The sequence below is a fragment of the Protopterus annectens genome, chromosome 2.part0, assembly GCF_019279795.1.
Source record: "Protopterus annectens isolate FY-2018-M chromosome 2.part0, PAN1.0, whole genome shotgun sequence".
NCBI classification, from domain to species: Eukaryota; Metazoa; Chordata; order Ceratodontiformes; family Protopteridae; genus Protopterus; species Protopterus annectens.
The window spans coordinates 715462334-715488216 of NC_056728.1; the positions used below are offsets into that span (position 1 = coordinate 715462334).

The 25883-nt window shown below is 38.2% G+C and overlaps 1 protein-coding gene across 1 annotated transcript in view; it reads left to right on the forward strand.

Moving 5' to 3' along the window:
- The window catches only part of MUSK (muscle associated receptor tyrosine kinase), a 1728668-nt gene that overhangs the window by 1268410 nt on the left and 434375 nt on the right, over positions 1-25883 (forward strand). Inside the window, exon 10 of the mRNA XM_044061034.1 lies at positions 15541-15713. Coding sequence (XP_043916969.1) covers positions 15541-15713 — 173 coding nt within the window. The remainder of the gene's footprint in view (positions 1-15540; positions 15714-25883) is intronic.

Here is a 25883-nt window from a genome sequence, read left to right on the forward strand (position 1 = left end):
GGGTCGCCACAATGGAACTCCGGTCCACTAATGATTGGCAGTAGATTTTTACGTGCCGAGTTGCCAGCTCTGATGCACAACCTTCAACGAAGGTACGCCCATTCACGCATGTCTCCACACAGAAGACGCTCTAGCTGAGAATCAAACAGGACAACGTCATACTGTGAGGCAACAACGCTACCACAGCAGTTTGGGAGGGTGGCCTAATGGTTAAGGTGTTTGCCTTATAAACACAAGGTAAAGGGTTTGAGTCTCACAAGGGATAATTGGCTAGGCTTGAAATGGTTCGCAAGTGCAGTTAGCCTAGTATGAATCTATGAACCTATGAACCACTGTTTTTAGTGTCTGCCACAATTCTGCCTTCATAGCTGGCTTTGGAGGTTTTGATGAGGGATCTCAACTTTTTGTTGAGCTAATAAGGAAATTTTTCGAGTCTTGGAACTTCATCTTTTTTGGAAACAGTTTCTCCCTTCTGTTGTAGAGTTTATTAATGGCAGGGGACCACCAGATTGGCTTCCTTTTTTTGGCGGATAGCCTATTGGTTCTGTTGGGTATGACTAGTTTCATGCATTTATGTACGTGTTCGTACAGTGCCTTGGTGTATGATTCGGCAGTCATTCATCTATTTCCCATTGGCATGGGTGCAGTAAAGTTAGCCGCGTCTGTTTTTAGGAGTCCAAACTCAGCCTTGGAGAAGTTTTTCATGGTGGATACCTTTGTAGGGTGGGAGAGGGGTGAGCTGTGGATTTCCATGGTGATTAATTTGTGGTTGGATCTAACCAGGGAGGACTGGACTATTGGTGTAGAGCAAGGGTTGCCAGTGTTAGTAATAACCAGGTCAAGGATGTTGCTTCTTCTAGTGAGGTTAAGAATGAGCTGGTGCAGGGCATTGGAACTAATGAATTCCAGGAAGCATTGGGCCAGTGCATTGGTGCATTAGTAGTTTTCCCAGTTGATGGAGGGGTAGTTGAAGTCACCTAGTATGAGAGTGTTGGGTTCAATCTTAATAGTTTCCAGGGTGCATAGGAATTTGGAGTGAGTGTCTTGGGACATGGTTGGGGACCTCTAACAGGCTACGACCTGAATCACCATCTTACCTAATGTTAGTTGTACCTGGAGTATCTCATATTCATTATGCTGACCTACTAGTCTCGAGGTGTGCATATCCTTTATGAATATGGAGACACCACCACCTTTGGAGGGATGTATCTCACCAGACACCTGCAGCAGTTGGAAAGACCCCAAAAGTTCCTCACCAAGAGGATAAAGGGTCTTAAACATATGTCATATGCTGCCCGACTGAAAAACTCCAGCTCTATTCAGTCGCATACCTACTCAGAGGTGATCTGTGCCTGACGTGACAAGGCCATGTCCAATCCTGAATTAATGGACATGCTCCACCTCAGAAAATCCAAATCCATCAGAGCCACGAGAACAAGTGACTTAAACCTCAACATAGAAATAAATAGGACATGCTGGAGGGACAGATTCATAACCCAGAGGCTCCCTACACTCTGGAACAGAATCCCAGTCCATGTTAGGCAGAGCCCCTCACTGACTCTATTCAAGAGAAATCTCGACGAGTGAATGGGAGATCGTAGGTTTACCCCAGGGGTCATCTCTGTGTCACTACTAGACAGAGGCATAGTAAACTAAACCCTAAAAGGGCATAGTATTCTCATCCTAAGGGGTGGTGTAAGCCACATACACTCTGGCTAGGCTTATAAATGCCTTAGGGCAGATAGCCTAGTACGAACCTATGAACCTATGAACCTATGTCTGTGTAAAACTGCCATAATTTATTTGTGGTATAACCATTTTGTTTTCCTCAAGCCCTTTCTTGGAAAAATTACAAGCTCTGCACATTTGTATGCATCTTGTTTTATTTACTTAATTTTATGTTAAATTTATGTTAATTACCTGGTTGTCAAAATGAGCTAAAGCCAGTTTTGCACAAAGATATGCTGAACAGATTATTCTTTACAACTTCAGTTGCAATGCACCATACACACCAATTCTAATTATAATATAATGCAAACTAGGGATTAAGGGAATTAAATATCTGCTCATAATTAAATCTTACAGATAACAGAAACAAGATGTGGCCATAAAAAACAGAAAATTAACTAACTCATATAGGACTAGTAATTGAGGTGAGTAAAAGATGAAAGGTAGAATATCTAAAAATATGGAAGGACTGTATAGAGTAAGAAAATAGACAAGTTATATACTTTTATGTGTGTTCTTATGTGGCTGTTGTGATGTCACTGTTGCTTTCATTGCTCGCTATAGATCATAAGTATATATATATATATATATATATATATATATATATATATATATATATATATATACACCCCCACACCCACACACACATATATATATATATATACATATATATATATATACACCCCACCCCCACACACACACACAAATATATATATATATATATATATATATATATATATATATATATATATATATTTACACAAATACAAGTATATATATATATATATATATATATATTTCTGTGTGTGTGTGTGTGTATACATATATATATGTATATATATATATATATATATATATATATAGGTTCATAGGTGTGTACTTGGCTAATGGCCCTGGAGCCTTTACAAGCCTAGCCCATAGGATTACCCTGGCATCATGCCACCCGACCTTAGCTCCTAGTGCTTCTGTCGAGTAGATCCACTGGAGTGATTTGCGGGGTGAATTCTCTATTTCCCATCCACTCATCAAGATTTCTCTTGAAGAGGGCCAGTAAGGCACTCTGCTTGACATGTATGGGAAGCTATTCCATAGCATGGGCAGTCTCTGAGTTACGAACCTGTCCCTCCATCATGTTTTGTTGATTGTGGTAATGGGGTTGAGGTCTCTGGAGCATGTGGTGTGGAGGGATTGGGATCTCTTTAGATGTAGCATTTCTAACAGAGCTGGGTCAGACATGGCTTTGTAAGTCAAGCAAAGATCGCCTCTAAGTAGGCAATATGAGAGAGAGAATAGCTGGAGTTTTTTGAGTCTGCTCATAGAGGATAATTGTTTAAGGCCTAGGATCCTCTTTGAGAGGTACTTTTGTGGCCTCTCCAGTTGTTGGAGGTGTCTAGTGAGGTACATACAAAATGGGGCATTGTACTCAATGATTGGCCTAATGAGGGTAGAGTAGAGGGAGACAATGACCTCTTTCTTCCTGGATGCAAAACCCTTAGTAATGAGATGTGCCACATAGAAGGACTTTCTGACCATAATGGCAACAGGGTGGTCAAAAGAGAGATAGCTGTCAACCTGTGTTCCCAGATCTCTTATAACGCCTTCTGTGTTCAGTGGACTACCATCAATGTGGTAATTCAAGGTAACCGTGTTTTTCCCAAGGGGGATGATGACACATTTTCTGGCATTGAGTTTAAGGGCATGGTTTTGACACCAGCCGTTGGTCTCATTGAGGCCTTTCTGTAGGATGTCAACATCACTTGGGGAGTTAATAATAGCTCTCAACTTGCAATCTTCTATGAACCTTGTCAGCCAGAGTCCCTTCATGTTGGCCTGAACTTCAGAGAAGTAGATATCAAACAGGAGAGGACACAGAACTGAACCCTGTGAGACTCCACTCATGACTGGTCGGCAGTCTGACTTGGCGTCAGCTACTTTCACACTGTGGGTTCTATCTGTGAGCCAGTTTGCAACCCACCTAGTGCTATAGGGGTTGATGCCTAGCTTAGTGAGTTTTTCTGTGATTTCTGAGTTGGGAATGGTATCAAAGGCCTTGGCCAGATCAAGGTAGGCTGTATGAACCACCTTGCCTTAATCCACAACTCTGGTGACTGACTCAAAGAAGTCGACCAAGTTGAGCAAGCATGATCTACCCTTCACTGAACCAAACTGTGTAGGATCCAGAGTTTGGACATTCCCTATATCCTTGTTAATTAGGTCCATGATGATGCACTCCATAGCTTTACATATCAGACTCATCAGGCTAATGGGGGTGATAATATCCAGGGTCTGTAATCGCTCCTCCTTTATGGAGCAGTGCACCACTCTGTAAGGACAAACCCTGAGGTGAGGCTGTGAGTGAACAGAGCACACAGCTGTGGTGCCAGTTCACTTTGTAATTCATGTAGAGCACAGCCAGGGATATTGTTGGGTCTCATGGAAGCTGTATTATTGACCTTGGACAATGCAGCTCTAACCTGTGTTGCTGTAATGCTGGGTGCCTTGTACCCAGAGGGGTAAAGTTGGCACTGAATCTGCCGGCCAGTATGTTGGCAATATCTGTTGGCTCAGTGTAGAATGCACCGTTGTGCTGTAACTCAGAACAAATCTGGGTATTGCCGTGGAGATTCTTGATATAACTATAGAAGGCCTGGTGGTTGTTTTTAGTTGTTGTGCTGTTGTGTCTTTCGGCTTTTCCCGGTTAGGGGTCGCCACAATGGAACTCCGGTCCGCTAATGATTGGCAGTAGATTTTTACGTGCCGAGTTGCACAACCTTCAACGAAGGTACGCCCATTCACGCATGTCTCCACACAGAAGACGCTCTAGCTGAGAATCAAACAGGACAACGTCATTCTGTGAGGCAACAACGCTACCACAGCAGTTTGGGAGGGTGGTTAGGTGTTTGCCTTATAAACACAAGGTAAAGGGTTTGAGTCTCTTGAAATGGTTCAGTTAGCCTAGTATGAATCTATGAACCTATGAACCACTGTTTTTAGTGTCTGCCGTAATTCTGCCTTCATAGCTGGCTTTGGAGGTTTTGATGAGGGATCTCAACTTTTTGTTGAGCTAATAAGGGAATTTTTTGAGTCTTGGAACTTCATCTTTTTCGGAAACAGTTTCTCCCTTCTGTTGTAGAGTTTATTAATGGCAGGGAACCACCAGATTGGCTTCCTTTTTTTGAAGGATAGCCTATTGGTTCTGTTGGGTATGACTAATTTCATGCATTTATGTACGTGTTCATACAGTGCCTTGGTGTATGATTCGGCAGTCATTCATCTATTTCCCATTGGCATGGGTGCAGTAAAGTTAGCCACGTCTGTTTTTAGGAGTCCAAACTCAGCCTTGGAGAAGTTTTTCATGGTTGATACCTTTGTAGGGTGGGAGAGGGGTGAGCTGTGGATTTCCATGGTGATTAATTTGTGGTTGGATCTAACCAGGGAGGACTGGACTATTGGTGTAGAGCAAGGGTTGCCAGTGTTAGTAATAACCAGGTCAAGGATGTTGCTTCTTCTAGTGAGGTTAAGAATTAGCTGGTGCAGGGCATTGGAACTAATGAATTCCAGGAAGCATTGGGCCAGTGCATTGGTGCATTAGTAGTTTTCCCAGTTGATGGAGGGGTAGTTGAAGTCACCTAGTATGAGAGTGTTGGGTTCAATCTTAATAGTTTCCAGGGTGCGTAGAAATTTGGAGTGAGTGTCTTGGGACATGGTTGGGGACCTCTAACAGGCTACGACCTGAATCGCCATCTTACCCAATGTTAGTTGTACCTGGAGTATCTCATATTCATTATGCTGACCTACTAGTCTCGAGGTGTGCATATCCTTTATGAATATGGAGACACCACCACCTTTGGAGCTTCGGCTAAAAGATGTGGAATGAGTTATAGCCTGGTAGCAGATGGGTGCTTTCAGCTGCTTTAAACCAGGTCTTTGTTGCAGCACAAATGTCGATGTTCTCCATTTTGAGGAGTGCTTCGAGTGAATGCATCTTGAGATTTAGACTTCTAGCATTGAGTAGCATGACCCTCAGATTGCATTTATTTATAGCTGTTACAGTGGTAATTTGGTCTTTGGAACACTGCCTAAAAAAGGCACTATATGGGTGGCAAGACCCTTATCCAGTACCCTAATACCCAGGAGTGACAGATGCAGGCCATCTCTGGCAAAGCATCGAGGTCTGTCAATCATGTCATCCCATGCAGAAAGATAATGGATCCCCTTAAAATGACAGCAGAAACTTAGTCAATTGTTGAAAATCATTTTCTTTTTGTACTGAGGTATCATTCTGGGCAATGGTAGAATGATGCTCCGGTCTAGGGTCATAACTGCCTGGGCCATATAATCCAAGAGCTCCACCATGTCTCTTTTCATGTAGTCCAGAGAGGTGCATCTCAGGTCATTCATATACACATGGACAACGACAGAGTCATACTTGTACTTGTTGTGGAGTGAGCTGAGTGCGTATATTATGTGATGGATTCTGGCATCTGATAGACAGCTGACTGTTACCATCTCCTTATTCAACCTAGTGAGTGGGACATCAGTGTACCTCACTATTGAGTCACCTATTATAACTGTATTGGGCAAGCTGTTTTGCCTTAGGAGCTTAGGTTGAGGGGGCACACTGTGTAGGTGAGCTATGTGTCTTGTGTTTTTTTTTTTTGCTGTGTTGTGGTGGTTCAGTGCATTTCTGCCTTGGAGGTCTCTTCTGTTTGGGTAGATGTCTATTGATAGCCTCCATCAAGGTGGGTGTGTGGTTTTGTTTTTTTGTGAGGGCTGTGATGGTGGGTGTTCTGGAGGGCTATGTGTTCCATGTGGTGTGGTGCAGGTTTTACCTTCTCCTGTTGACCAGCTATTCTGGTCTTGGCTGGAGCATACATGGCTACCAATTTGGAGATATAAGTGCATCTCTCACAAGTCTGAGTGTTGGGAGGTAAGAGGAGGGTTGTCTGTGTACATGAGGCAGTTGCTAAACTGCCTCAGAATGCCCATGTTCACCAGGTTAATAGGAGAAAGCACATGGAACTGACCTTTAGACATGCCAGGAGGGATGGTCATCATAACTAAGTACTGGATCTGTTTCTTTATAGGATGTCTAGTGCTGATAGCACTTATGTGTGTGCTACAATAACTGCTACAAAAAGCCTGATGAAGTGCTAGGCGACTAAGATAATTAAAGTGCAAGAGGGAACAGAACTAGCAAGATCTATGGGAAAAATTGAAGAGCAGACTTTCTGGCACCTGTAATAGTTTACCCCAGCTTAGTGGTGTTGTGCAGCATGCAAACCCATGCAAGCATGGGCTTTTAAACCAGAAAGTTGAAATGGATAGAAAAACTGCCCAAACAGCCAATAAACTACAATTTCAGAGCCAGAAACCACTCCTGTTGTGGTAGATAGGATACCCAGTGTTTACCACTCCCACTGATAAGCTGGAAGGCTTCCTTCTAACACAGAAAGCTCTGAGGAGCTAAGAAACTTACAAAACAGTCCTGAATACAGCAAGTCTGTATCTGGACTACTGTAGTAAAAGGAAAGGTGGGAAACAAGCTTAGAACTTTTTTTTTTGTTTTTTTTTTTGCAGAAAAAAACAGTAATAAAATACTTTAAATGCTGTGCAAGCTAGCACACTTGAGTGTGTAGCAATATTAAAGCAGATACAGTTAAAATAAATGCAATTAAATGAAAAAACGACTTAAGTTAAGTGCAGAAAGCAGTGTAATCAAAAAAAGTCAAAATGGAGGCACTTAAAGTCTCTCTCTCTTTCTCCTTTCTGTTGCTCTTGTAGTCTGCAAGATGCCAAAACAGTATCCACGGAGCTTAAACAAACACAAACCCATGCAAACAGCGGCTTTTAAACCAGAAAGTTGAAAGGGATAGAAGAACTGCCCAAAAGGCTAATAAACTACAATTTCAGAGCCAGAAACCACTCCTCTTGTGGTAAATAAGCTACCTAGGGCTTACTACTCCCACTGATAAGCTGGAAGGCTTCCTTCTAACACAGAAACATCTGGGAATCTCAAACTTATAAACAGTCCTGGATACAGCAAATCTTTATCTGGACTACTCTAGTATCAGGAAAGGTGGGAAAGATGTCATATTAAATAAAATTTATACAACTTACTGGTAGATTGATATCACCACATGTGAGCTGTTTTTTTTTCTACTTTTTTTTTTTTTTTTTTTGCATAAGAATTTTTATTTGATTTTATTGGTGGACAGACCTAAACAGGTATATTTTTTACAATACCAAAGATCCATGAAAAAGTAAACAAATACTTTTCATACCTGTTAACTGTTGCTTCTACATATTTTAGTATTTCTTCTGTCCAGTTCAATAACATGTTAGAATAACTGAATATTTTTGAACAATGATTAATTGTTACTAAGAAGCAGAAGTTAGTTAGAGATGTGAATGACTTCAGAAATGGACCAGTTTTTACTTGGCCCATGGAGGATGACACTAGGTGGTGTGTTGGACTGGTGAATCAAAAGAAAGTCTCAGCCAATACTTTTAACAAAGGATCTATGACTACTAAGTCTATGCATGCATTTCATAGTATTCACGTGTCTGGATCGCACCCATCACCATCTAATACTTCTCCATCTGATGTACCCTGTTATTGGATCAGACTCAGAAGTTATAAACATTTTCTAAAAGGCCTTCTGCTATTTTCCTGTCAGCTTCAGCATTGAATAATGATAGAAATACTCCTTCCAAACTAAGTAATGCTGAATTACATCAGCAAAGTTTTTATTTATCACGGCTGGCACTGACAGTGATAGCTTTGTCAGAAAGAGTGGATATAAGTTGAAGATTTCCATCACAAAAAGAGGAAGAACAAGGGGTAGAATTTAGGGTCCATATACATCAGCCTACATGCAAGTAATCACCTGCACAGCAACATTTGATGAGTAGTAAATCTTTCCTGAACCTATCCAGTTCTGAACTGTCTGAATTAATATTCAGCTATTATTGAAGGGACTGATGTTTGTTGCATCTGAATGGGGTGACTTAGGTGAATCATTGATTGAATTATTATTTGTGAGGAATGGGAAATTCAAGCCTATAGCAACTTTTTTGTATATTTCCAGTTAACACACTTAGATCTTTCTGACATCCAGACCTTTTGTTGGATGTGGCTTCTTTATCTAAGTGACTTATCAGCTAATAGTAGACAGTATTAGAAAGGCCAAGGATTTATTAACAAGATGATGCTAACATTGTTAATCTACAATGTCCTGCAGTAGAGAAATTAATCACTGTTTGCCACTTATTATTCATATTTTTATATGTATGTTCATATTTTCATTACTGTGAGACCTATATGCTATTAAGGGTTATAGTGTGGGAGACATGAAAATTCATTGTCAGTGTCTATTTATATCACATTATATTAGAAATATAAAAATAAACATTTCCGTATGTATTTAATTCTTCAGAAACCAAGTGACTTACAAACTACTCCGTGGCATCAATAGAAACCTTAGATGCTGTTGAAGAAAACTGTCATTGATATTTGCAGTGTAAGTTACATATCTTGAGAGATACTTTTAGTGTTAGTTATATTGCTAATTGAACAGTTAAGAATATGTTTTTCATATTGCTTTAAATATCTTAATAAAAATTAATTCAAGGAAGAATTTCTTGCATTCATATAAAAGCTTTTATGTCTGGTTAACAAAAGCATTCTAACAATACATGTGAAAGTTTAACAAAAAATAATTTTGGGTTTGTATGCAATATAGTATTATAGTATTTTTGGAAAAACTATGAATGGACTGACTATTATCATTGTAAAGAATTCTTCTTACCGATAACATTTCTATTTGTGCAGTTTTAATAGCTTTTATTATTTACAAAATATTTACATTTGTTTATCTTATGCCTTTTAAATTAATTTTTCAGAAGATGCTCTGGAATACAAGGACGTGTATAGGCTGATGGAGATAAGACATCTCACACCACATAGGTGTTCATGAGTTAAACAAATGAATATGGCAAAGTTTTATTATTGAAATGCTCTTGGATGTTTTTGCCTTTGAGTTAATCTTTAATAAATGCTTTCTATAAGTAATGTAAAAGGCAGATATATATTTTTTCAAATACATAACCAACAACGTTTTATAATTTATCCTCATAAGAATAAGTAGCATTAAGGAATTTATTAGAAAATAATGATTTAATAATTAAACAAGCATGATTATATCTTAACAGTGATGGAAGTAGCTGACAGTTTTTTAAGAAAATGAATAGGACATATACTGAGCAAATAATTTATGAAGTTAAGAAGTTTGCTTATGCTTTTATACCAGGAACCTCAAAACCAGACCAGAGACTTGAAAAACACCAAAAAACAAAAAAACGCCAATGCAGGAGACAGAAAATAACACTTCATCATCCTCTGAACTCCCAGGATACTTTAATGCAGAAATAGATGAATAAACCACAAATACATTCCACAATACCGACAATCCAGTTTAGCACTTTCATCTTAAATTACTAAGACTTCACCAGAACTGAAAAGTCACAATGTTAACTTGATTAAATAGCCTTTTACTAAAACTATTAACCAATTTGAACAAGGATAATGAAACCCTGGTTTAAACAAAAGTACACTTCCCGTTTTAAAAATGTGTGATTAAACACTATGTGAATATAAATAAAAATATAACTGTAAATATAACATATACAGGAAAATCTGCTTTGCAAAACATATACTACAAAAAAAAAAAAATATATATATATATATATATATATATATATATATATATATATATATATATATATATATGTGTGTATGTATATATATATATGTATATATATAATTACAATTACATTATATTAAACTTCAAGCTGTTTTAACTTCAAAACAGAATTTAAAGAGCAACATTCATTAAGACCAGGAAATCTGGTGGCATTTAATATTATTTGCCATCTCAATTCCCAGTAATCCAAATATTCATTGATATTAACACCCCTCTGATATTTAATAACTTGATGGATCACCACAAACTTAAAATTATGCATAGGCTGAACATTTAAATGTCTATGTAAAGCATTTGTACTTTTTTCTTTTTTGATATCTGTAATATGTTCATATATCCTATCTTTCAGCCTTCTACTGGTTTTACCCACATAGAAGGCCGAAAAACTTGACACAAGGCAATGTACACCACTCCTGTGGAATCACAGGAAAATTGATCAACTATACTGTAATTTTTATTATGGATCGTGATAGTCTTTGTTACCAGAATCTGAGGTCATTGGGAGCATCTACCGCATTTAAACATGCCAGCCAATTACTAGCCACCTATTTAGGCTTCTCCAATAAATTCTTGATAGACCTATCCTTCTTATAAACCACCATTGGTTTCTCCCCACCAATTTTAACACTTGGTTATCCCCAGAAGTAATGCACACATTTTTACATAAAATACTCATAATATCCTCACTATCTACAGTATAGGTGGAAATAAATTCTCTACTGTTCTCCTTAGACATTCCCAATTGACTCTTATTAATAATAATTGTATTACAATTACTATTACTACTAATCCTTCTCCATTCATTATTATCAAATCAAAATTTCCTACATTATGCCCACCTAACAGTGGTTTATGCATGCCCTGAAATCTTTTTGTTACCACATCCTTTTTAATATTCTCCAAAATATCTTCTGGGTAACCTCTATTTAAAAACATGCTCTTTATAAAATCACATTCTTGTAAGAATTTTTCATCTTCTGTTACCATTCTAGCTGCTGTCACCAGCTGGCCCTTAACTACAGTTTTCTTTTGATGCTTAGGGTGCCAGCTGGTAAAATGCAGATGAGCATTAGAAAATGTAGTTTTCCTGTGTATATTTGACAGAAATCTTTTCTCAGTCCTATCTTTCTTTATATCCACATCAAAAAAATGAGTGGCTAAGGTGGTTAAGGTGATGGACTAGAAATCCACTGAGCTCGCCCCAGGCAGGTTTGTTTCCTGATGATTACGATTCTTTGCTTTTGAAATTGGCAGTTAGCAAAATGGTTAAGGTGTTTACCTCCCAGACAAAAGGTGCAGGGTTTGATTCTCAACAAGAGAAATTGACTAGGCTTAAAATAGTCCACAAAGGAAACTAGCCTAGTACTAAGCTATGAACCTATTGTGCTGGTGGTCTTTATAGAATTTCATGTAGTTCATCCAACGCTACCAATAAAGTACATATATATTTTTCTTCCTAACAATAAAGGGTGTACACAGCCAAAAAATTGCTATAACTTTTTGTGGGCATGGTGGGCTCTCTGTGGATAAAAGTACCATATGATTTTATCATCTGGTTGTTTGTAAACAAATTTTAATCTGACTTTGCAAGATTAGTGTAAATGTATGTGAATTAATTTGGAATACTTTGGCTACTGCACTTTTGTCTGAAACAAATTTGAAATATGTGACTTTGGTCATTATTATTGCTATTAATTTGTTTTATACTGACATCTGAGAAGGATGGAGTCAACAATATAACTATAATTTCTGGGGTTTGGGGGATGTTGGTAGATGAAAATGACTGACCCTGTTGAGCTGATGAAGTTAAAAAGGATTAGTCTGTTTTTGCAGGACTAGTGTGCATTTGTGTAATGCAGACTGGAATACCTTGCAATAACTGTAGCCATTTTTTTCACAGTCAGACATATTAGTTGTACAGAGTTGATAAAGTGGCCACAGATGTTGAGTATGGCTGTTGATGAATTACAGTGACAGTAATATGAGTGCCCTTTATAGTCGAAGTTTTCCAAAACCGGCACTTTTGTCATTAGTTATCATCTACAAATGTTGTTGTATTAAACAAGAAATACAATTTAAACCAATCAGGAAGCAGAATCAAAGAACACATGCATTTATGCACAGTCCTGGAAATGTAAGGGCAGAGGGGCTATGGTTTGAGTACAACCTGCAGCTCAAGGTCCACTTAATTTACTACTGGCCAGATACATCTTTTAATGAATGTAAGTTTCTAGAGAAGATAAAAGAAATCTACCACTGCTCATGTTCATTTACAGTGTGAAACCATTTTGTTTTGTTCAGCAAATGGCCATCACTGTTTGCCCTCTAAAACTTGAAATAAAAGCTTCAAATTAAATCCAAATCACAGTAATCATCGTAAAAGGTAAAAAAAGAAAATGGTGTGCACACTGAAAGGTTTGAAAAGTGTTTATGGTAACAGGGGAGGGGCAGCCAAGTATTGGGAAACTGGAATGGTTAGGGGTGGCCTGATGCATTATCCTGCCTATGACCCCATTTGACCATGCTCTGGCTGTGAGTAACACTAGTAGCTCTTTGCTGACATGATGCTGTCTAAATAGTAATATGATTTTGTGAAATGCCATTCTCTGTATTCCAAAATTGTACTACATAAACCCTTCATAGATTATGTTTTCATACTGTGAAATTGTATAAGGTGTGAACTGATGCCTTTTAGATTACATGAATGATAGAAATTAATTTTTAAAATTCTCTATCAGTTTAACAGATAGTGTGATTTCCTTTTTCAGTATAGATATCACATTAGATATTGTTGATCCCAAGTTTGATATAATGATTCAGAACTCTATGCATGTATTTTCTTATATGCCAGGAAACAGTAGTTTTTCTATATATTTGAAAGACAATATACTTAAGGGACAATTTGTGAAAATATTTTACTTAAGTATAGATGATAAATTATTATAAGAGAAACAGAAAAAATTATTATTGTGCTTCAAACAAGGGGATAAAATAAAAAACTCTCAATGAGACTCAGAACACTGCCCGCATAAAAAAATTACCAAGATCCAAAAAGAAAATTTCAGGCACCACAGTATGTAATGGTAAAATGTAAAGAATAAGCACTTTAGTCTGTAAATACAAAGACGTCATCCAAATAAAAAAACATAACTGTGTCAGTTCTTGCTGCGGAGCCTGCATTTTCTTTTTAGTGTAAGGGGATACAACTGAGATACAATACCTAGCATTAGATGTAGTAGTAGAATATAAACAAAGCAAATGTGCTCAGATTTTACAAGCAGGTGTAGTTTTAGTGAAAAGAAGGATTCTAATGGAAGGCTTGCTGCTATCCTGAATTTAACATGTAATTTAGATTTAAGAAAAATTTAAAAACGTATCCAGAACAATCTGCATGTAATTTCACGTAATAAAGAAATGGGTGAGAATCTATGCAACAGCCTCAGTTTTGGTAACATTAAGGGCAATAATCTAAAATAAATTTTAGGATTTAAAATTAATTTGTCTCCTAGTTGTTGTGTCTTTCGGCTTTTCCCGGTTAGGGGTCGCCACAGCGGAACTCCGGTCCACTAATGATTGGCAGTAGATTTTTACGTGCCGAGTTGCCAGCCCTGACGCACAACCTTCAATGAAGGTACGCCCATTCAGGCATGTTTCCACACAGAAGATGCTCTAGCTGAGAATCGAACAGGACAACGTCGTACTGTGAGGCGACAATGCTACCGCAGCACCACCACCATATTGAGACTAGAAAAACATGGGGGACTTGTAGATTTATATTTTGTAAATGTTATAGATATTTTTAGGGAGGTCCTAACTTGAATTTACTGCATTTTAAAAAAAATGATAAGTATTAAGGGACATATTGATTGCAATGTCTGTTGTGATAAATGTGTCAACGTTCTTCAATCACCATGGCAGCTTTTCTGCTGGGAAAAAACATGCAGTAGGTATTATTAAAGTGAGAAACAAAAGAAAAGACATTTGAAGCATCAAGATTTTGTTTTTCACTGTATACTTTGTTTGATTAGGGCAAGGGGAGGAGACTTAGATGACCTACTGGAACATAATGAACTGTATTGGCATGTACCGACTTAAATGAAAGTATTAGGTTAGTTTTTTTACAGAACAAAAAGTGATATTTCATTTTATGCAATAGTTGCAAATCATATTACCATGTACTTTCAATAAGTTCCTGTTATCTTTTATGCAAATATGTCTTTATCATCAACTGCTAATAACTGGTTTAGTTTCAGTGACATATGGGTATAAGCACAGAACGTGCTTCACTTTAGAGTTGTTCTGACATAGTCTCGGGTTATGTTAGACAAAGGTGCTTAGCTTTTAACTCTTTTTTATTAAAGTTGAACTATGTTCCATGATTTTTTTAGTATGTTTCCTTTTTTACTCTTGTTAGCCTTGCCTATTTTTGTTATACTTGTTACTGAAATAATTTTGAGAAACAGTGACTGGTAAAGATCTACTATGTATCGACTACTCATCCAGACTTAAATCATAATAGATTGGTAACAATATCTCACAAGTTACAGTCCAAGACTATACACGTGTTCTTTTAATGCATTCATTGGAGCTCCTCAGACTGCAAGCATACATGACACGTAAAAAGAGTTTTCAGGGCAAGCCCAACTACAGCCCTTTACTTTGGTATTCTCCTTGGAGAAAGAGTGATAATTAACAAGATATGTCACACCTACCTCATTCCTTATCTAGGAGGCTGTGATATTGGGCCACCCAGAAAGTACTACCCTGTGAGTTCTACATGTTACTGTAATGTGAAGTGAGCAGCAGCACTGTATATGTATCTGCATTCCCATATTATTATTATTATTATTATTATTATAACTGTGACCTGAACTCAGATGATCTGTGCGAGTACACTGGTAATATGCTCTTCAGTCAGTAAAAATTCCAAAACTGTGCAAATCCTCTGCTGATCAATTCCATATTAAGATGTGACTGGTTGAATGGCACTGTCCTTATTTTGTTCACCAAACATGATCATTACAAGGACGTTCTTATTTTGTCACAGGGAGCACTGCCTTGCGGTGAAGGAACTGTACTGCTTCAAGGAATGGCTCTCAATGGATGAAAATGCACGTAAAGGAATATACTCTATGGGATTAATGCTCTCTCTGCCTGATTGTAACAGACTTCCAAGCATTAATGAAGATGCCAAGGCATGCAGCAAAGTGTCCTACTTTGGTAGGTAAAGATCTGTATCTTTTAAGAAAGCTGTGGATTATATATTTATATTATTGTCCTTTAGGATATTAAGAAATTGAAAAAGTAGGAAGAAGAGGCTGTAGCCTCTATTGAAGTTTTAGAAACAGACTGGTTTATATTCTGATGCAAAGGTTAATTGTAATATCATGACATATTCTGACTCTTAGTGAATGAAAGAAAATAATATAACATAGTTAATATATTACTGAGTCCAAAATAAATATGTCTGAATTACAGATCTCCAGTACTATAGCTCATGCAGGTATATAAAACCTTACAGTTAAGACCAAAATATTAATGTCAATGTTCTGAGCAACCTTCCAGGCCATGTTACCTACAGCATGGCAGAAGGGGAGCTCACAAGACAGGAAACGGCATAGTTCATTGTCATCATTCCTGGCCATGCATAGGTCACTGTCATCATTCCTAGCCATGCTTAACCACCATTCATAGGTTCATAGGTTAGTACTAGGCTAACTGCCCTTGCAAGCCATTTTAAGCCTAGCCAATTATCCCTTGTGAGATTCAAACCCTGCACCTTGTGTTTGTAAGGCAAACACCTTAACCATTAGGCCACCCAAAAAACTACTGTGAACCTTGCCTGCACACTTCTGCTGTTCCAGTCTAAGCCTGATGAAACTATGAAGGTAATGAAACAGAAATGGAAACTCTCACCGTTGCAAGAATTCAATTCCTTTTTCTACAATGATCCTTTGCCAGGATATATAAAAGCCAGCTTCAATAACAGTTCTGCTCCATTCCTCGGATACCACAGTGAAAGGCTGCTAATATCTTTCCTCATCTATCATTCTTATCATGGTTAATGGCCTAGACTCAGAGCTCCCCATATGCTACTCATGCAGCGTTAGACAACCTCAAGGAAGTTAAGAACGCCCTGACTCTTCTCCTGACTGCCTCTAATTACAGATTGTCCTGGGACAGCTCTAACTCTGTATTACAAAATATATGAAGCTTACCCAACTGGGGACTGAGAGATAGTCTCTGAATATTATGGAATCCCTTTTGCATACCATCCCAGTTTACACTCCAACTTTTGCCAGATAGCTGACCTGATTAGAAACATGGACAGGAAAGGATATATAAAAGCTCCTGAAAAAGAGCATGTGATGATGTGAGTTATTGCCAGCTATGCCAGGAGAAGTAGGGCAGTGAATGCATAACATATGTCTCATGGCTAGCTGGAGTTTTTTAAAGAATTATATGTCATTTGTATATCAAACTGATTTGTACAGATGCTTGTGTTGAGGAATGTATTTGTAAAGCTGCTTGCATTAGAAATGTACCAAGTGTGTGTCCTGATGGACAGAAAAAATAAATGTACCTGTTTGTCATGGTAAGATGGTGATTCAGGTCATAGCCTGCTATAGGTCCCTAACCATGTCCCAAGACTCTCACTCTACTTTCCTAAGCACTCTGGAAAATATTAGGGTCCAACTCAAAACTCTCATAATAGGTGATTTCAACTACCCCTCCATCAGTCGGGAAAACTACTCATACACCAATACACTGGCCCAACACTTCCTGGACTTCATCAATTCAAATGCCCTGGACCAGCTCATTCTTACCCCCACTAGAGGATGCAACATCCTTGACCTGGTTATTACTAACACGGGCAACTGTTGCTCTTCACCAATTGTCAATTCCTCCCTGGTTAGATCCGACCACAAACTAATCACCATGGAAATCCACATCTCACCCACATCCCCCGCAAAGGTAACCACCATGAAAATCTTCTCCAAGGCTGACTTAGGGCTCCTAAAAACAGAGGTGGCTAACCTCACAGCATCCATGTCAATGAAAAATAGATGCATGACTGGCAAATCATACACCAATGCACTGTATGAATAAGTACATAAACGCATGGAACTAGCCATACCCAACAGAACTAAGATGCTCTCCTCCAAAAAAAGGAAGCCAATGTGGTGGTCCCCTGCCATTAATAAACTCTATAACAGAAGGAAGAATCTGTTGCAGAAAAATGTGAAGTCTCAAGACTGGAAAACTCCCTTATTAGCCTCAACAAAAAATTGAGATCTCTCATCAAAACCTCTAAAGCCAGCTATGAAGGCAGAATTGTGGCAGACATTAAAAACAACCACAAATCCTTCTATAGTTGTATCAAAAATCTCCACGGCGGTACCCAGGTTTGCACTGCACAATGGTATCTCCTTTACTGAGCTAACAGATATTGCCAACATACTGGCCAACTGATTCAGTGGCAACTTTACCTCTCTCTCCCCCCTAAAGGATCAATCACAATACCAGAGGAATGCCAGGCACCCATCATTACTGTGGCATAGGTTAAAGCTACATTGTCCAAGGCCAAGAATACAGCTTCCATGGGACCTGACAATATCCCTGGATGTGTTCTATATGAACTAAAAAGTGAAATGCACCACTTCTGTGTGCCCTGTTCAATCACAGCCTCACCTCAGGCTTTGTCCCTACTGAATGGCACACTGCTACAGTCATCCCTGTTCATACAGGTGTAGCAACTACAGACCCTTGGAATTATTGCCCCATTAGCCTGACAAGTCTGATATGTAATGGGATGGAGCGCATCATCATGGACCTAGTTAACAAGGATATAGGGAATCTCCAAACTCTAGATCCTACGCAATTTGGTTTTGTGAAAGGTGGATCATGCCTGCTCAACCTGGTTGACTTCTTTGAGTCAGTCACCAGAGCTGTGGATGAGGGAAGGCAGTTCATACAACCTACCTCAATCTGGCCAAGGCTTTTGATACCATTCCCCACTCAGGAATTATTGATAAACTCACCAAACCTCTCATCAACTCCTATATCACTAGGTGGGATGCAAATTAGCTCACAGATAGAACCCACAGTGTGAAAGTAGGTGACTCCCAAGTCAGACTGCCGATGAGTCACAAGTGGAGTCACACAGGGATCAGTCCTGGGTCCTCTTCTGTTTGGCATCTACTTCTCAGAAGTCCAGGCCAACACGGAGGGACTCTGGCTGACCAAGTTCGCAGACGACTGCAAGCTGGGAGCCATTATTAACTCCCCAAGTGATGTAGACATCCTACAGGGAGGCCTCACTGAGATCAATGACTGGTGTCAAAACCATGGCCTTAAGCTTAATGCCAAAAAATGAGGGGTCATCCCCTTTGGGAAAAACTCAGTTCCCACTAATTACCACATTGATGATAGTCCACTGAACACTGAAGACATTATAAGAGATCTTGGGACACAGGTTGACAGCAACCTTGCCTTCTATCACCACATTGTCACTGTGGTCAGAAAGTCCTATGTGGCACATCTCATTACCAAGGGTTTTGCATCCAGGAAGAAAGAGGGCTTCATCTCTCTCTATTCTTCCCTCATTAGGCCAATCATTGAGTATAATGCCCCATTTGGCATGTATCTTACTAGACATGTGCAACAGCTGGAAAGGCCACAAACATACGTCATGAAGAGGATCCTAGGCCTTAAAAACATGTTGTACATTGACAGACTTAAAAAACTCCAGCTATTCTCTGTCTCATATCTTCTTCTAAGAGACAATCTCTGTTTGCCTTACAAAGCCATGTCTGACCCAGCTCTGTTAGAGATGCTACATCTAAAGAAATCCCAATCCCTCTGCACCACACACTCCAGAGACCTCAACCTCATTACCACAATCAACAGAACATGCTGGAGGGACAGGTTCATAACCCACAGACTGCCCATGCTCTGGAATAGACTTCCCATACATGTCAAGCAGAGCACCTCACTGTCGCTCTTCAAGAGAAATATTGATGAGTGAATGGGAAATAGAAAGTTCACCCCAGTGATCACTCCAGTGCTCTACTTGATAGAGGCACTGGGAACTAACATCGGGTGGCACGAGGCCAGGGCACTTCTATGGGCTAGGCTTGTAAAGACTCCAGGGCCATTTGCTTAGTACACACCTATGAACCTATGAACCTATATTATAACTGTTGAAAGTAATACTGTAACAGAGGATACTGGAAGAGAAGAGGTTAAGCTCAGCCCCAGGTAACTTTTAAGAAAAATATCCTGAAATTAAATTACTTAACTTAGGCCATAAAGATTGTATTTCACAGGTCTCATTGCAGCCAGAGGCAAAATATCTGTGAAAACGAGGACTAGGAATCCTGTTGTAATTGTCCTAATTGCTACCCTGGAAGGATGGAAGTGCTGAAATGGTTTTATGGCTTCCGGATGCTATAACACATCTTAGAAAAGCTCTGTCTGTACGTATGGTAACGCATATGTGTGAGATTCTGGTTCAGTTTCTAGTAAAGGGGGGTAGTATGGGAACCAGAAGTCAGATGACCAGATGTATGGGATGTCATTCTGTAATCCAGGACTGAAATTATGTTTTAATACCAGATGAAACTGAAGTCTCAGGGCAGTTTTTTTGGAACTGATATAGAAGGATCTCTCACATACTTCAACTTGCCTTGCTTTAGTAAGTAAACAGGGAAAAGTAATTCTTTAGACCAGAGAGGAAAATACAGTAAGATTAGTTAAGTACTGTTTTTCTATATCTATGTTAATCTATTCAAAGGTAATCTCTGCCTAACATATAAAGCTATGTCAAACCCAGAACTGTTGAACACGCTCCACTTAAAGAAATCCCAATCCTTCTGAGCTACACGCTCTAGGGACCTAAACCTTGTCACCACAATAAACATAACATGCTGGAGGGATAGATTCCTGTCCCAGAAACTTCCCATACTCTGGAAGAAACTACCTATCTGCATCAAATAAAGCTCCTCATTAGCACTCTTCAAGAAAAATCTTGATGATTGGATGGGAGATAGGAAATTCACCCAGTGATCACTTCTGTGGCTCTGCTTGACAGGGGCACAGGAAAATTATTTTCGTGGGTGGCAAAAGCCAGAGTACCATTTGGCTAGGCTTATATAGGCCCTAGGGCCAATAGCCTAGTACTGACCTATGAACCTATGAACCTATTAATGTCTGTTATTTTAATATTTCCTGTGATTAAAACTCTGGTGTTTATTGTAAATAGATATTTAGTATTTTCATGTTCTTTTAGTATTTATTATTAAATATATTTTAAATGTTCATTGTTACTGATCCTCTATAAACTATTTTAACCTTTGAGAGTACTTATATTTATTTAGTTACACTGTGGCCACTCCTGACAGCCTTGCCACATTTGTCAAACACTACCATTTATATTAATATTAATTTCAATTAGTATAATTGGGTACCCTTATAAGAGCCTTGGAGTAGTTGGCTTTAGAATGTCTGAATGTCAGTAACTAACTTATAGTCTGGGCAGGAGACCATAGCTAGTAGATCTGTGCCAGCCTTTCCCAGGTGTGTGTGTGTGTGTGTGTGTGTGTGTGTGTGTGTGTGTGTGTGTGTGTGTGAACTCAAATCTCAAAGAGTGTGTATGTCAGCTACTTGGAGCAGGGACACAGAACACTGGTTTCACAGAGAAATTGGAGAAGGTCTTTGCCTGGATACTCAGCTGAGGACTCCACACTACAGATGTGTCAGTGTGGATCTTACTGGGGTTCTGGAGATTGAGAGAGGGAGGGAAACCCAGGCCCTGGACTGAGTGTGTTCCCTATGTGCTCTTAAGGGAAATTGTGCTTGATGCAGAAAACTGCATCTATAAATATTGTGTTATCTATTTTCTTCCAAGTGAATGTCCCTCACTGGTGTCAGTGGTGAAGATTCAGGCTTCTTGATTACTAGCCCAGAGGCGAACATCACAGAGAAAGGATACCCCCCACCCCCCTGCTGTAGAAGGAAGTAGCAGTCCACAAAAATCCACAAAAACTGATAGGCCAATAAAGAGGCATACAGATAATAGAGTGGACTATCGAGGACAATAAAAAAATTATATATTGTTACTATTATGCAAAAAGCCCATAACTTCCAGATAAAAGATATATAAAAAGATTAAGAGAGAAATTAGAGGAAAGAAAAATGCTTCCACAAGAAAAACTGTCAGAAGCTTCAAAATATTGTGTTCATTAATACAACAGATCAACAGAAACACTATATATACCAATATAGACCAAGACGTGTTGTGCTGTTTGAAAAAAGAAGCAAATGAGGAAGTGTGAAAATTGAAAGAACAGAATTTAGAGATGTTTAAAGGGTATAAAAAAGAAATATGGACAATGGAAAGAAAAAGTGGTTTGATATGGTGCAATATTTATGCAAAGGAGAAAGCCAAATTAATCAACACAAAAAAGGCAGTCCCAAATATATCTGAAGAGAGATATAGGCAAAGGCATCAAGATATGGAAAATTTCACAATCAAAAAATATAATATCACAAAGTGGGAATGTAGAACAGAAGATTAGGCAAATCGAAATTAAAAAAATAGAAGCTGAAGTTATGGAATATTTGCAAAGTGAAGGATTCAGTGTAGAAAGTCTAACACAAGTCATATCACAGCATGACAGAATAACTGGTCCCCAAACTAAGGAGAAACAAGAGAATCAGGAGACATCTGAAGAAGAAATACAGACATGGGAAAGACAGATTTAAGATGGTACAATATTTATGCAAAGAAGAAAGCAAAAGTAATTAATGTATAAAGAGCAGCACCAAAGATATTTTAAGAGAAATTCCAGCAAAGACATCCAGATAAAAATTCACAATACAAAAAATAAGAAAGCAAAGAGGAAAAGTATAAAAGAGGATTAGTAATGGAGAAGTTAAAGAAATAGAAACTGAGGTTATGGGTTACCTGCAAAGTGAAATACTTAGTGTAGAAAATTTAACTCGGATAACAACACAACAGGATAGAGCAATAGACACCCAAATTAAGGAGAAGCCAGTGGAGCAGGAAGCAACTAATCAGTTGATATATGAAGATACTTTGGAGCCTCCCACAAGAAACCAATAGGTTCAGGTGGAGCTATACAGCAAGGGAACGAATGGGAAACTGTGGCAACTCTGACGCAGTCAATGTTGGCGAGTGATAGGCCAGTGATTTCCCATATGAAAAAGCAATGGATGACACAGGGTAAAACTGAAGACAACATGGCACAGGACGAAGCTCTTGAACTTTCTATAGAATGCCCACAAGAAATTGGAAACAAAGAATGTGCCCTCAGTTTAGAAGAAAAGGATCTAAGAGAAGAGTTGATTTATTTAATAAAGATGGATAGACACATTAAGATCAATGAAAGAAATAGACTGCATAAGGTCAATAAAACCCCAAAAGTTAGAAGTTTGATAAAACAAATGAACACAGTAATTAGGATTGTCCATAGAGATTCATGCAACATAACAGAAGTAAATAGGATACATTATTGTTCAGTCAAATTAATAACAGAAAATCCTACCACAAGAACACAGGATAGTAAGGGAAAGGATGGGGTGAAATCAAATGTCATCATGGAAGTCTCGAATAGAGAAAACTATAAAACAATTAAGACAAGAAGTGTCACTGTTAGAAGAGTATAGAAGAGGCAACAGATCAACAAAAATACTCAGAAAGATAGACGTGATAAAATCAATGCACAGTATTATAACAGATCAGGATTTATCATGCACTATCCCAAATAATAAACTAAAAATATCAGTACAGGCAGAAAAACTTAGAAGATACACAGATAAATATACAGGAGAAGTACAAAATATGCAATTTATTGATGATCCAAAAAAGTTTTATAGAGAATTAGGAAACAAGGTAAAAGGAATTGAAAGACCACCAAAAAAGAAGAAATAGATACATTTTGGAGAAATATTTATGAAGAGCCTGTGGAACATAACAAAGATGCTAAATGGATAGAAGAAGTAAAAGAAAGAATAAGAAGTTCAAATGTACAGGATATGGAATGGGATGAAGTAACGGCTAGAGAGCTTGAAACATAGTTAAGAAAAGCCTCTAACTAGAAAATCCCAGGCCCAGATGCAGTATCTAACTTCTGGTTAAAAGTATTAACATCTTTGCATGAAGATTTAGCCACGAGTAAGAACTATTTTTATATGGCACCCGAAACAGACACCAGCCTGGCTAACAACATAAAAAGCAATGTTCCTTCTTAAAAGTGAACCTGCAAGCTACCCTAAAAACTATTGACCAATAACATGCCTTCCGACAATGCATAAACTATACACTGGAATTTATAGTTGTTTAGAAGAAAACTTCATTAGGGCAATAGAACAAAAGGGTAATAAAAGAAAGTCATATGGAAAAAGGATCATTTGTTGTTAAAGTCATACTGTACATAACCAGTCAATGAATGGGGGAGAATCTAAGTATGGCATGGACAGACTACAAAAAAGCATTTGACAGTATCCCACATAAAAAGATAAAAGAGTGGTTACAAGTATATAAGATACACCCTACACTGATAAACTACCTAAAGGTGACCATGAATCAATAGCAAACCACTTAGTAAGTTATGATAAAGGACAAATTATTATTCCAGGGATAAAAATCCAAAGGGGGATATAACAGGGTGACTCTGTCACCACTGCTCTTTTGCCTTGCCCTTAACTTGTTAAGATGTCAGCTTAACAGATTAGGTCATGGCTATAATTTGGCTCCCAGAAGCAATAAAGTGTAACGACTTCTTATCTTCTCTTTGTCAATTATTTAAAACTGTACAGTTCAACAGATGAACTGAAAGCACAGCTGCAACTAATCAAACCTTTTTCAGATGATATAAGAATGTCATTTGGTCTTGATAAACATGCAAAAGCAACCTTTAAAGCAGGAAAACTACAACACTAGAAAAACATCAGTTTGGGACAAGAATGTGATATAAAAGAACTTGAGCAAGAGGGAGTGTATAAATATTTGGGAATTGATGAAGATAAACAAGAGAACATGAACAAATGTGAATAAAACTTAGTAAGGTATATTTTAGAAGTCTTAAATTAATCCTGAAAACAGTGTTGACATCTAGGAGAAAAGTTCAAGCTATAAACCAATTGGCCCTTCCTACAGTTTTGGAGTGATTGTCTGACCCTAAAAAGTGTTTGATAGATTAGACAGGAAAACAATAAAGATGGTTCATGCATATCAAATGATTTATAAAAATCAGTGCATACCATGATTATATATTCCCCATTCCGAAGGAGGTATGGGCCTCCTTGAAATTGATTACATGTAAAGATCTGCAATTGTAGGACTGCATACATATCTGCTGACCTCACATGACCCAAACATAGTGAAAGTTTTGAAACATGAGGAGAATAAATCTAAGATGACTTCCCATCTTGATCTAGCAGAAGCATATTGGCATCAAGCGGGAATGGAAGTTAAACCAGAAGTAGATAAAAATCAGACAGCAACTGATGTGGCAAAAAACAAAAGAAAGAATATAAGATGAAGGATCAGGTGAGAAGGCAAGAAATGTGGAAACTGCATAAATATAGTTGACCCAGTGACTACAGTGTCTTGTGTACAGAGAGACACAAAGTCACAAAATATCAGAATTTGCAGGCAAAAAAAAGGTCAATATGGAAGAAAGATACCCAGACAGTTCCAATAGTAGCAGGAGCAACAGGTCTTATAAAAAAGAATCTACAATCCTATTTAGACATGTTACCGATACATGGAACTCCATACAAATTGCAGGAGTCATTACTGGACACATTGCGAGTGCTACAACTTCTGGCTGACATCAAAGATTGAAACAATACTAATTTCATGAAATTTAATCATACTTTGACTTAAGAATGGGGTCCATTTCTATCATGGCATTAGAAATCCAAAAGATTTGGAGAAATTAAAAAAGCAATCCAGGGGTTTCCAGTCAGTCAGCAAGGTCTCTGATGCTATTCCAAATCTGTTTTAGTGTCAAAGAAAACAAAGGTATACAGATTCATATTAGATCTCAGCAGACTCAGTCTTGTCATCCTCAAAGCTTGCCTCTGTATTCCCAAATGTTTGGCTTCCAGATTTAGCAAACAGTAATTGGATGTGCCTGTCTGATCAGAAGGACACCTACTTCCACATAGAAATAGCTGGGAGATCCCATAGATGCCTATGATTCTGCATGGGAGCCAATCATTTGAAGCTCCAGATGTAAACCTTCAGATTAATCTTCATACCCACCCACATTGATATGCACACAAACACAAATACACATCCATCCATCTACCCACAACTCCTTTTTTCCATTTTTGTACATGGGGGCAGGGTGTCCCTTC